Below are 13,000 nucleotides of genomic sequence, written 5' to 3' on the forward strand. Positions count from 1 at the left end.
TGACGATAGAGTCACCTATTACAAGTGTATCTGGTGTGTTGTTTAGTCTTAAGGGCTGTGACTGTTCGGCGCACTGGCTTTGTGAGATACGTGTTGCACGTGTTTTGTTTTGGGGTAGCGGCTGCTTGGGTGTCTGCTTTGGAGGTCTCTGCTGCTTCGGCAGATCTTTATTTAGAGCCTCCGAGTATGTTTTTGTGTGATTATGTGTTTGGTTTGCTGCCGTGGTAGGTCTATGTGAGACTGGAATTGTAGTGAGTGTGGTTTCCTTCTCCTCCTGACTGGTTATGCCAGTACTGAGTTGAGAGAGCTTAGCCTCCCGTTTGGCTATATGGTTGCATCTCTCACATGTGTTGGAATTTGTTGGGAGGAGGAGAGGGTGTCTGTGTACATGAGGCAGTTGTAACATTGCCTCAAGATTCCCAGATTAACCAGCTGGACCGGAGAGGAGATTGACAACTGACCTTTGGACATGATAGAATAATATTGGGAATTCCTTAATAATTGAAAACCAGGGCCAGTGGGGAGTGAGGGTGTAGTGCTTTTAATTTTTAGTGCTGACTTATATAACTGCTTTAGTGAGCAAGTGCCAGGTAACTTAAGTGCAATGTGTTACAGGTAACTTAAATGCAAAAACGACAAACAGTAACTTTCTTTCAAGTGAAACAAGGAAAGAAGTACAGTAAGCAATGCAGATATCACTAGTGATCCACAGAAGCGCTGAGAAGTCGCGTATTAGGTGGAATTAGCGTTCCAGGGAAATAACAAGAAAACAAACAACAAGCATATAAACAAAGCTAGATTCAGCAGGCCCGGATCTAGTCTATGCTACAGCAAACAAGGTGTACCAATTTCAGTAAGATACAGTTCAAGTATTCAGGCACTATAAACCTTTAACCAGAAATTCCCAGCTCAGAAGGGCAGAGTCCAGCCTCTTCTCCCACAAGAGTGCAGACCACAAACCTTCTTAATGTAAAATAACTGGTCTGAAGCCCAAGTGCTTAAACCAGAACTAATACACGTTAAGAATAACAGACACTGGGCTCTCAATCAGCAGTTCCCAACTTAGAAGGATGAAAGCTACCTGTCCTGCCACCACAGTGCATGCAAGAAAGTTATCTATTACAAAAATGCCTATAATAGTAAACACAGCTATAGAAAAAAACTGCAACACTAACTTAAAGGGTTAGGTAAGAACCAAAAATAGCTATTAATGTATACATAAAGAATGCTTCCATTACAGTGATAAAGAAGCTCTCAGACACACCTATGGAGGGTTCAGGCTGCAAACGAGATCTGAGGTAATTTAATGGAGAGGAGGGAATTACAGGTAAGGGAGGAGTCAGTCATAAGTATCTAAAGTTTTAGAAGAAGGTGACGAGGTCCAGAGATCAAACGTTGAATCAGACAAAAATAGACAATATTGGATCCACTGATTCTCATACTTGTGTGGCTGGACCTCTGTAATCAAGTTAAAAAATAGTTGTGGAGAACACACTGCAGTTTCAAAAGCATTATCATAGAATATTGTATCCTATCAACAATGAATAATAAATCACAGCAGGACCCTCCACCCCATTTTTTCCTGCAAACTGTAACAGTTTCAACATAATAAAATTTGTTACTGTATGCAAAGATAAGGTACATGTCAGAAAAGAGACAGCAAAATTCCAAAACGAGAAGCCAAGGCATAACTCAAACATACATTTTATATATCTAGGCCACTTTAAAATAACAAGAACCCTTTTACCTCCTTTGTAAAATGTTGAGTACCACAAAGTGTCATTGGCTGGATAGGCTGAATCTGGAATTTCTTCCAGTCTTCATTTAGAAGTTCTGTCCACTCTTTTAGCTTGCAACGATTTAAAGAGAACAATGACTAGAGGAAAAAAGAAATGATTTATACATCCATTCATTCACTTCTAAATCCTATATAATGCAATCCAAGGTCAAAGGGGAAAACCAGTTTATCCTAATAGGCATAGGGTGAGGCCAAAAGAAATCAGTAATATTTCAGTCTTGCCAATCATGGCAAAAAAAATGTTAACAGTATTAATATGCATGGCAAAAGCAGACCAACATGAAGAATGTAGTAAAATAATTTTTAATCTGAGATCTTTAATTTAGTAATGGTAATTGTTAAAAGCATTTGAAGAAAATAAGCACAATTTCAAGCAATACATTTTCCAAGTTTCACTGCAGAACATCAACACTACTAATAAAATTCTGCCTACTGATTTTATGCCATATTCTTAATCAGTTTTAGGAATATGACAAACCATGACAAACAGTAACAGTATACTTATGAAGCAAAGGTTACTCGTGCAGTAAGCAGTAGCAAAAGGGAGTTCTAGACATGTGAATCTTTTTCTGCAGGGTCTCATTTTTGTTTTTCTGAGCAAGAAACTTCAACAAAGCTTAGGGCATGCAGATAACAATAGCGAATAACACAATAAATAATAGTCTTTTGTGAGATACACAGAAAAGCCTGCAGACCAGAATATGAAGAATGGAGAAGAAGAAGAAGAATGGAGGGTGGAAGCCACTGGTGTCCAAATAATGTCTTCCTCAGAGATATACTGTCATACTGAGTATCTCACACAATTATACTATCTTATCTCAGGAAATTCACTTCGACAGGTATTGGGTAAAACAGATTTCTAACAAAGACATGTCAGTCTCAATCCAAACCTTGAGCAAATGAATGTTCTCTGAGGGCCCCAAATGATCAGTGTGAGTTAAGAAGTCTTTATAAAGGATTTCAGTATGTGATGGCTACTCAAGATCCAGATAAACCACTCATTTCAGAGTTTCTGCCAGCAGACTGGATATGCTTAGAAGATAAAAGCTTGTAAATGATACTCCATGGACAAAGACAAGCTCCGACAACTACAAATGAAGCACAGAAAGATGATAACCTTTTGGTGCTCTGCATGTGCATGTATAATATGATTGTTGAGTTGTCTTTTATTTTATTTTACCTTTGGAACTCCTGAAAAGTTTGTGGTTTAGAATGCTGCTAGCAGTAGGAGGACAGCTAACATTTTTTTTAGGTTGATGGACATAAGTAACTGCAATGTCAGGCATTCCAGATGTGCACCCCAGCTGAAGTATAGCATATCTGTAGTCAGGATCTTAGTTGACTGTGGTGGCCGAAAATAAGTTCTTGCATGCAGGTGACTGTGTCCACCCACCATTTCATCTTATTTACCAAGGCAGAAATCAGATAAAACTTCATTTTACTTTTTTTTATTTATTTAAAAGTACATGAGTTGGGCTATTAGGATACTTATCCCAACATAATCTAGTTAAAATATAAACTAACTGAATGAATGAATGAATGAATAAAAATATAATGAAATAAAAAGACTTTACAGTGAAAATAGTTGCAGTGTAAGGCAAAACATACCCAAACAATTCAGAAATAATAATAACAATTTGCTACTCTTAGTGATAAACTCTGTACATTTACAAACCTGGCAACCAAGCTAGCAACAAAGCATTACATGATATAAGTAACTGCACTAGTACAACTACATGCTGCTTCCTGTTGCAACAAGAAATAGAAGTTATGTTCTTACCATAACGTTCCATGTTAGTTGTCTTCTTCTCGCCTTCTTTCTTGCTGGATGGGTTCGGAGCCGACATCGGCTCCGACTCGGCCACTCTAAAGCTCGAGAGTTGGTTCCACCGGCTCGAGGCTCCCCTTATATCCCACAATGCTAGGCGAGAATTACCTCAGATCTCGTTTGTGAGCTAGGCCCAGCTAATAATATAACCAGAAAACTGGAAAAAGAATCCACCTCAATAAACAAGGGAAAGAGGAAAGGTGACCTAAAGCCTGATCTAGGAAAATATGCACAGCAGAGCATATACCTATAGCAAAGAGGTGGTAGAAAGAGAGGTCACAATCAAACTCCTCTAGGTCTGTCCAGGCCAGGGGGAAGGAGGGTGGGACGCAAGAAAGAAGGCGAGAAGAAGACAACTAACATGGAACGTTATGGTAAGAACATAACTTCTATATGTTAAGTTGTCTATCTCGCCTTCATTCTTGCTGGATGGGACCGCGTCCCTAGCACCTTGTCCCGGGTGGCCTAACGGAACAGACTCTTGAGAACAGTGGAACCAAAGTTAGCTCTATGCCTAGAAGCTAAATCCAACTTATAATGAGAAATGAAAGTGTGAGGAGTAGCCCAAGTAGCCGCTGCACAAATGGTGTCAATAGGCAGTCTGTCTTGGAAGGCTACAGAAGTAGCCAAAGCTCTGGTGGAATGGGCTTTAGGTTTGTTAGGCAGCTTTTGGTGTCTAATTTCATAAACAAGGGAAATCAGAGATGTTAGCCATCTAGATAATGATACCTTTGAAACTGAAAGTCCCTTTCTGCCTTCTGCATAGGAGACAAACAGCTGGTCAGATTTTCTGAATTGTTTGGTTCTATCCAAATAGTACCTTAACTGACGATGAACATCTAGCCAGTGTAATTTTTGTTCAGACCTATTGGAATATTCTGGAAAAAACACAGGAGGTCAATGCTTTGATTTAGGTTAGACGCCGAGGCTATCTTAGGCAAAAAGACGGGTTGGTTCAGAAGATACCCTGTCCTTATGGAACAACAGATAAGGAGGTCGACAGCTGAGTGCATGAAGTTCTGAAACTCTTCTAGCTGAAGTAATAGCTACCAGAAAGAGAGTCTTCCATGATAGCAATTTTAAAGAACAGGAGGCTGCAGGTTCGAAAGGGGAAGAATCAAAGAACTAAGAACTAAACTTAGGTCCCAAGAAGGAGGAGTATTTCTTATAGCACGCCTGGGTAGAAAAACTCCTTTCAAAAGGCTTTGCAAAGCTTGTGGGACATTATGGCAGACTCTGAAATACCCACATGAAAATTAGAAATAGCTGCCAGTTGAACTTTAAGAGTAGAAGGAGATGAACCTGCATGGAAGAGTTCAGCTAGAAAATCAAGGACCATTTGGATGGAAGCAGTGAAAGGATCTATGTCCCTTCCTTGAGCCCAATAGGCGAAACATTTCCACTTACTCAAATAAATCTTTCTAGTGGAAGATTTATGGGAAGCTATCAAAATATCTCGAACAGAGTGAGATATTTGAGGAAGCCTGGCTAAGGTTGGAATTGGAGGAACCAAGCAGTGAGGTTCAGAGAGGGAAGGGAGCGATGAAACTGACCCGACTGATGGATCAAAAGATCTGGAACTAGGTTCAGATGCCAAGGTCGCTCCAACAGAAAATGATGCAGAAAGGGGAACCAAACCTGTCGAGGCCAGTAAGGAGCAATGAGGATCAAGGAGGCCTTCTGAGCGATAGCTTTCTGTATCACTTGAGAGATTAGTGGGAAGGGAGGAAATGCATACAGAAGTCCCCGGGGCCAAACTTGGACTAGAGCGTCTCTGCTGGGCTGGCCTGGTAAAGGGAATAGGGTGAAATAATCTCTGCACTTGCTGTTTTGGGGAGTAGCAAAAAGGTCGCAGCAAGGCTGACCCCACTTGAGAAAAATTTCTCTCACAACAGAGTCTTTCAGAGACCACTCGTGAGGCATGAGGATAGCTCTGCTCAACTTGTCCGCGATTTGATTGGACTTCCCGGGGATGTGCGTTGCTATCAGAAACCGCTGAGAAGAAATCGCCCATTGCCACAGTCTGAGTGCTTCTCGACACAGGGGGTAGGACCTGGTTCCGCCTTGTTTGTTGATATACCACACTACGGACATATTGTCCGTCTGGATTGCTATCGTTCCCAAGGGAAGAGAGTCTTGAAGGGCTTGCAACGCTAAAAGCACTGCTCTCATCTCTAGAACATTTATGTGCAAGTGGCATTCTTCTGGTTGCCATGTGCCCTGGACAGTTCTGCCCTGATAATGCCCCCCCCACCCGATCAGGGAGGCGTCCGTTGTCAGTGTAGCAACCGGAGGGGGAGGAACAAAGGGTCTTCCCAATAAGAGCTGAGGGGAAGACATCCACCACAGAAGATGATTCCTGCATGTTTGCGTGATCATAATGGTGTGGGACATCGGAAGTTGCTGGTATGACCATTGTGTGAAGAGCATCCATTGAAGGATTCTCATGTGGAATCTGGCTAACGGAAGCAAAGGAATGGCCGCCGCCATAATTCCCAATACTTTCAGAACTAACCTGGCTTTGACTCTGTTGCTGCTGAAGATGAGCGAGACCAGTTTTTGTATGTCTGTTATTCTCTGATCTGTTAGCCTCGCAGACATGTTGACTGTGTCTAGAATTGCGCCTATGAAGGTAATAACAAGACAAGGCGACAAAACAGACTTTTCGCAATTTATTGAAATGCCTAAATTTTGACAAATGCGAAAGGTGTAGTCCTTGGCCAATAGAAGAAGATGCTTGGTGGGAGCTGTGAGGAGCCAGTCGTCCAAATATGGAAACACCTGGAATCCTTGACGTCTCAGGTGAGAAGCTACCACTGCCATGCATTTGGTAAACACCCGGGGGGCAGTGGTGAGACCAAAGGGCAGGGCCCTGAATTGAAAATGACTGGTTCCCAGCCTGAAGCGGAGGAATCTTCTGGAGCATCTGTTCATTTTTATGTGATAGTACGCATCCTGAAGGTCTATAGAGCACATCCAGTTTCCTTTTCCCAATAGGGGAAGGAGGGACTGCAGCGTGACCATCCGAAATCTTGTTTTCTTGACTGACTTGTTCAAGATACTGAGATCCAAAATTGGTCTCCAGTCCGCTGTATTCGTAGGAAGTAAAAAGAACCATGAGTAGATTCCGGATCCTTGCTGGTCTGCTGGAACTGGCTGAAATGCTCTTTTGCAAGCAGCTTTGAAATTTCCATCGCTGCTAGAGCTCTTTGAGTGGGTGGAACATCTGGAAGGGATTTCATTGATTGGTTTGGAATGCGAACAAAGGGAATGGAATAGCCTTCGGAAATGATGGACTGTACCCATTTGTCTTGAGCCAGGGATAGCCAGGCTTCTGGGTACAGTGACAATCTTCCCCCGACTGCCTCCGAAGGTGGGCAGTCGGGCAACACCTCAGGGATGCTGAAAGGGCTTATCAGAGAAGGCTTCTCGATTGCCCTGGTTCTGGACCCCCTGCCTCTAGGGCGACGTCTACCATTGTTGTTCCCGCCTCTGCCTCTGGCGGGGAACCGACTCTGTGCATCAGGCGAAGACCCTTGAGATTGTTTGCGGAACCACATTTTCCCACTTTTCTGACCTTTGGGGTAAGGCCTAGAAGGAGTAGAAAAACGGACTCCGACGGCAGAAAGAGTCTTGCCATCTGTCTCACACCTAGTCAAGGTTTCTTTCACTTGAGGACCAAAAAGAGATGATCCATCGAACGGGGAATTAGTGAATGACGTTTTAAAGGGGTCCGCAAAGTTGCATAGCCGCATCCAGGCATGCCTACGTAAGGCCACACCTGTCCCTGCGGCCCTGCTCGCTCCATCAGCCGCATAAGAGAGGAGGCGCATGGAGGAGTTGGCTATGGAGTTCAGGGTAGCCAGCTGAGTGTTCATCTTGTCTTGAAAACCCGCAGTAGGATCCTTCAACATGTCACTCGCTTCTTTGATCAAGTCCCTTTGAAGACGAGTAAAATGGCATAGGTAGTTCAGCGAACGCATTGCAAATGTCGCTGACGAGAACATCCGCTTCCCATACCTGTCCATGGACCTAGATTCCTTGTTAGGTGGATGGACAGGCACTGAAGGGTCAGCTAGTTCCTTCTTAGTGGCAGCAGCGACCACCATAGCATCCACAGAAACTCCTTTTGTCAGAAACTGTTTATCTGCTGGTGCTGTTATGAATTTTGAGGGTCTCCTGGGAGTGGGGTCCACTGAATCAGGAGCCGTCCATGCCTTTTTTGCTACCACCTGCATAAGGGGGTCAAAGGGGGGAGACACCCAGGAGGTGGAAGGACGAGCCAAACGCCTCAAGGTACACAGATTCATCCTCCGAAGGGTTGTGGGCTGGCCATTTTCCCTACTGCTTAAGGATTTCTAGAATGTCTGCAAATGAGACATCTTCAGAAGGGGAACGGGGGGAACCCTCGGAATCCTCTAAATCTGTGTCAGAGGTGACGGACTCAGGTGAGTCTATGTGTTTCCTCTTACACTTTCTCTTCCGAGGGGGCTCTTCTGCCAAATCAGGAGAGGCCTCGGAAGAGGATGAGATCCCCACAGGGGATTCCTGAGGAGCTGGCTCTCTGCGGTCCGGGATGAGGGAGTGAGTCGACTTGACCTGAGGCACCGAAGAGGGGGGGGCAGACGGAGCCGACTGTGGGGTAGAACCAGGTTCTAACACACTCCGCATGACCTCGAACGCACCCCTGTCAGGCAGAGCCAGAGGTCCCGCTCCGAAAAGCTAAAAACCTCCCTCGGCACCGACAGTGATGGCTCCGAGGCCGATGTCGGAGCCGAACTCACCAGCGCCGAAGCCCCGAGAGGGAGAGCGGGGTCGGACAATGGTCCGATGCCACTCACCCCCTCGGAGCCGACGATGGAAGTCCGCGCCGGGATTCTACTAAGGAAGAAATCGGACCCGACGATGGAGCCGAAGACAATTGTATCGGCTCCGACGCTACCACAGTCTCGGTTCCGAAACGCCCCGGCTCCGAGCTCAACGGAGTCGGAGGAGGAACATATTGAGGGACAGGGGCAGGCATCGACTGATGAGTCGGGCTCTGAAGCATTTGGGCCAGTGCCTCGGACTTAAGAAGTCGACTCACTACCCTCTGAAGGTCATGGTCCGACAGCCTCGATGACCTAGAGGAGTGAGATCTATGGCTCCGTTCAGACAGCAGAGGAGATGCTGGAGCCGAATGAACGGAGCCAAGGGATGGTGACTTAGACCTCTTCCTAGATGTCGGTTCCGAAGGTCTGGTCGGAGCCGACACGGGAATTTCTAATACCTCGGCTCCAGCCGGAGCCGAGGAAACCACAGAAACTGTAGACTGAGACTCATCGGCTCCAGCCGGAGCCGATGTAGATGGAGGTTTCGTAGCCTTAGGTCTCGGCTCAGTAGCTGGAGCCGAGGACCTAGAAGCCTTGGAGGGCTTTCCCGAAGAGACAGTAAGGGAACCCTCAGGCTTGAGTAAACCTCTCAGAATCAGTTTGTTTTTTCTTTCCTGCAGGACCCTGGGACTGAAGCCGTGGCATACAGCACAGGAGTCCTGTAGGTGCAAAGGCCCCAGGCAGTAGACACAAGAAGTGTGACCGGCTGTCAGAGACATTTTCTGACAGCACGAGTCACACTTCTTGAAGCCTGAGACCTTTGAGTCTTTAGACATTTTAGAAAAGTGTAATCACACACACCCAGTCAAACACACTGATTACACCCTATCCTATTCTGAACTCAAAAAATAAAACAAACTACCAAGGTTTTAAATTATGAGAAAAAACACACACACACCACTAGGGGATGGAGGAAGAAGGCCTGAAGGCCAGAGGGAAGAACTTATAAGTTCTTGTGGAGAAGAAATGGGATTTTAGAGAGAAAGTGGGGGAAATTCCACTAAACTAAGGGAAACAAGTGTTAAAATTAAAATTAAAGGGGTTTAAGTATACTACTTTAATCCAAAGTTACTCACCAAGAAGCCGGTAGAAAACCAACACCTCGATCGCTGTAGCGGCAAACGAGATCTGAGGTAATTCTCGCCTAGCATTGTGGGATATAAGGGGAGCCTCGAGCCGGTGGAACCAACTCTCGAGCTTTAGAGAGGCCGAGTCGGAGCCGAGGTCGGCTCCGAACCCATCCAGCAAGAATGAAGGCGAGATAGACAACTTAACATTAAAGTTTTTCTTTGAATGAGGTCAAATTAGGATGCTGTTTGAGTCTGGCAAGGACTTCAAAGCTCTGGGTCAAAAAAGAGAATGCTTTGAAACTACAAGTCAAATAATGCTCAAGTACCACAAGAGAAAACAAAAGTACCACATGACCTTAAAGTTCATGGCAGTAATCCAATTTCAAAGGTTCAATCCACAGACCTGCAAAAGTTCACAAGAAATAATTTGTAAATCCATTATAAATTTTGCTCTTACATGAAGAGGTAACCATTCAATTTTATAAAGGGTGATAAAGTGCAATTCTCTTGTGCTTGTTCCAATCATGACAAGGGTAAATTATAATTGTGCAAGTAAACTTACCATAACAGTAAATGTCTGAATGACCACTGCTGCAATAGCCTTAGTTATAAGGGTTACATCCTGCCAAGGATATAAGAGCAGGCCAGCTTCCCAAGCTTCAGGACATATTCCATACTTCCAAACTGTAAGGCAGCGCTAGCTAAACTAAAAAAACAAATCTGGGAGCACAGCCTTTCGGAGCTTTCCTGCCAGCAGAGAAAGGGAGGCTAAACCCTGAAAGGCCAAACCTAGGAATACTAAAAAATAACTGCCCACATCCCAGCACAAACAGCACATCAAAAAACAAGGGAAATGGAGGGAGGAAGCAGCTACTGCAGCAGTGATTATACGAACATCCACTGTTATGATAAGTTTACAACTGTACTATGTTCTGCATAATCACTGCTGTAGTAGCCTAAGCTATATGGGTATATTACCCTAGCTAACTACATTTGGAAGGTGGAAGGAGAAGAGTCCAGAAGCCCCTAGTGAATGGTCCTAGCAAAGCCTGTCCTTGACCCGAGAAGGAATTAAGCTTATAGTGCTTTGTAAAAGTATGTACAGAGAACCAAGTAGCAGATTCTAGAATACTCCTAGAATCCAACCCTTTCCAAAAAGCCAGAGATGACGACAAGGCCCATGCAGACTGGAACTTGAGCCTGCCTGGAATAAATATATGGTAAATGTATATTACGGTAAATATAGAAAAAGGTAATAGCCTTAGACAATCATTTGAAATAGTATTTTTGACACAGATCATCCCTTCAGCTTACCTTCACAAGAAATGAACAACTGATCAGAAGATCTGAAAAATTTAGTTCTACCAAGATAGTACCCGAGTTATCTGTGGATGTCCAACAAATGAAGTATCATTTCTCCCTCATTTTTAGGTTCAGGAAAGAAAACAAAGAAATGGAGAATTTGGCTAGACATAAAATTGGATACCACTTTACACATAAATGAAGGATTAGTTCTTAAAGAAACCTTGTCCCTATGGAAAATGAAACATGAATGACTCACCATAAGGGCTTGCAACTCAGACAGGCATCTTGCAGAGGTCAGAGCAATCAGTAAAACTGTCTTCCACTTTAAGAACCTCAGGTCAACCAGATTAGTTGGTTCAAATGGAACAAGTGCAAGCTTCTCTATCACAAAATTAAGATCCGAAAGAAGGACTACTGGTTTTCTTGGAGGCCTCAAGGAAAACCCCTTGCAAAAACATTTTGACATGAGACTGCATTGAAAGACCCTGTGAAACAGAGTTCCTCCCTAACCCAATTCAAGTGCAACTTGGACAACTGGATGGGAAACTGAAAATTCATCCCTGGTTTGGCACCTATGTCTCTAATGGACAGGTAACCTGTAAATGGTTCATCTCCCAAACCCCTGCTTACACTTATCAAGAGTATCAGAACTTGTCAGAGATTTGGGATGCAAGACTAGGGTTAAAAAGGCCCTTCTGGACTTTAGCCTAGTAAACACCTATGAACCTATAAGAGGATGATCCATGGGCAGCCACGCTGAAATGGACAATAAATTAACCTTGATAGAGGAGTAAGAAAGGCCATAGTAACGCACACAAACATTGTAAAACCAGAGAAACTACCAGCTATGAATGGATGTTGGTTATGCTGTTGGCACCAACTAGAAAACCTTTTCCATTTGCTAATATATGATTTTCTAGTAGCAGGCTTTCTTGTCTCCATTAGTTCCTGCTGAACGTCTTCGGTAAACAGGTGCCTAAAAAGAATTAAACCCTATCATCCAGGCAATCAGCTGAAACAGACTGATGTCAGGGTGTGTCAAACATCCCTTGTTCTTGTATGAGTAGATCCAGTCTGTGAGGAAGTTTGTAGTAATTGCCCCTGGCCATTTTCAAAAGAAGGAAGAACCACATCTGTCTGGGCCAGCAGGGGGTCACCACAATGATCTTAGGGGATTCTTTCTGAATCTTGTGAAGTACTCTGAATATCAGTGGAAAGGGTGGAAAAGCATACAAGGAAATTCCTGTCCAAGGAAAAGCAAAGAAAAGGCATCTGTCTTCCACTCCTTCTTGCATGGAGTCCTGGAACAGACTGTTGCCAGTTGATTGTTCAGAGAGGAGGCAAAGGGTCTACAGGTGGAACTCCCAACAGCTGGATCAAATCTTGGAAGGGCCCCTGATCTAGTTTCCACCTGTGAGGGTCTGCTCTGGTCCTGCTAAATTTGTCTTGCCATATAATTTTGTTTTCATGGCATGTGGGATGCCTGCATAGTGGGATTGTCCTGTGAAGCTATATCTCAAGGTAATGTGTCTAGTCTGCAAAGTAGGTACAACCTGGTTCCACCTTGCTTGCTGATGTACCACATAACTGTGGTATTGTCTGTAACCACTTGAAGAGGTCCCAAGAACCAAAGATGGCTCAGAGAGTTGAGTGCCTTGATCAGGGCAAGCATCTCCTTGATATTTATGTGCTTGTGTCTGTCTTTGGTGTCACATACCCCTTGCACTTTTATCCCTTCTGAAACTGCTCCCCAAGGAAGGTCTATAATGACTGAATGCTTTGGAGCAGCAAAGGAGAAAGGGAGACCTGGATTAAAGATATCTGGTGTCTCAACCAAATGATTTCTCTAATGGCAAACCCTAGTATTGAGATTTGAAAATATAAAGGGTGTTGGTGCTGGGGCGAAAGAGATTTCAGATACCACTGTATCTTTCTCATGTGGAGGCTTGCCAGGGTTATCATGAGAATCATAGATGCTGTTAGACTCTGAACCCTGAAGTATTCCCTCGCAGTTACTCCTGAGTGGAAAACCTTAGAAATAGATCTAGATATAGATCTATTTTTCCTTTGGAAGAAAAGCTCTTTGAATTGAAGTGAGTGAGGCTAACATCCTTTCATAATTAGTCAG

The 13,000-nt window shown here is 44.0% G+C and overlaps 1 protein-coding gene across 1 annotated transcript in view; it reads right to left on the reverse strand.

The window, feature by feature from the left end:
• Window positions 1–13,000, reverse strand: part of EZH1 (enhancer of zeste 1 polycomb repressive complex 2 subunit) — a 3,086,757-nt gene that overhangs the window by 2,436,461 nt on the left and 637,296 nt on the right. Inside the window, exon 3 of the mRNA XM_044054680.1 lies at window positions 1,748–1,876. Coding sequence (XP_043910615.1) covers window positions 1,748–1,876 — 129 coding nt within the window. The remainder of the gene's footprint in view (window positions 1–1,747; window positions 1,877–13,000) is intronic.

The sequence above is a fragment of the Protopterus annectens genome, chromosome 13.part0, assembly GCF_019279795.1.
Source record: "Protopterus annectens isolate FY-2018-M chromosome 13.part0, PAN1.0, whole genome shotgun sequence".
Taxonomy (NCBI): Eukaryota; Metazoa; Chordata; order Ceratodontiformes; family Protopteridae; genus Protopterus; species Protopterus annectens.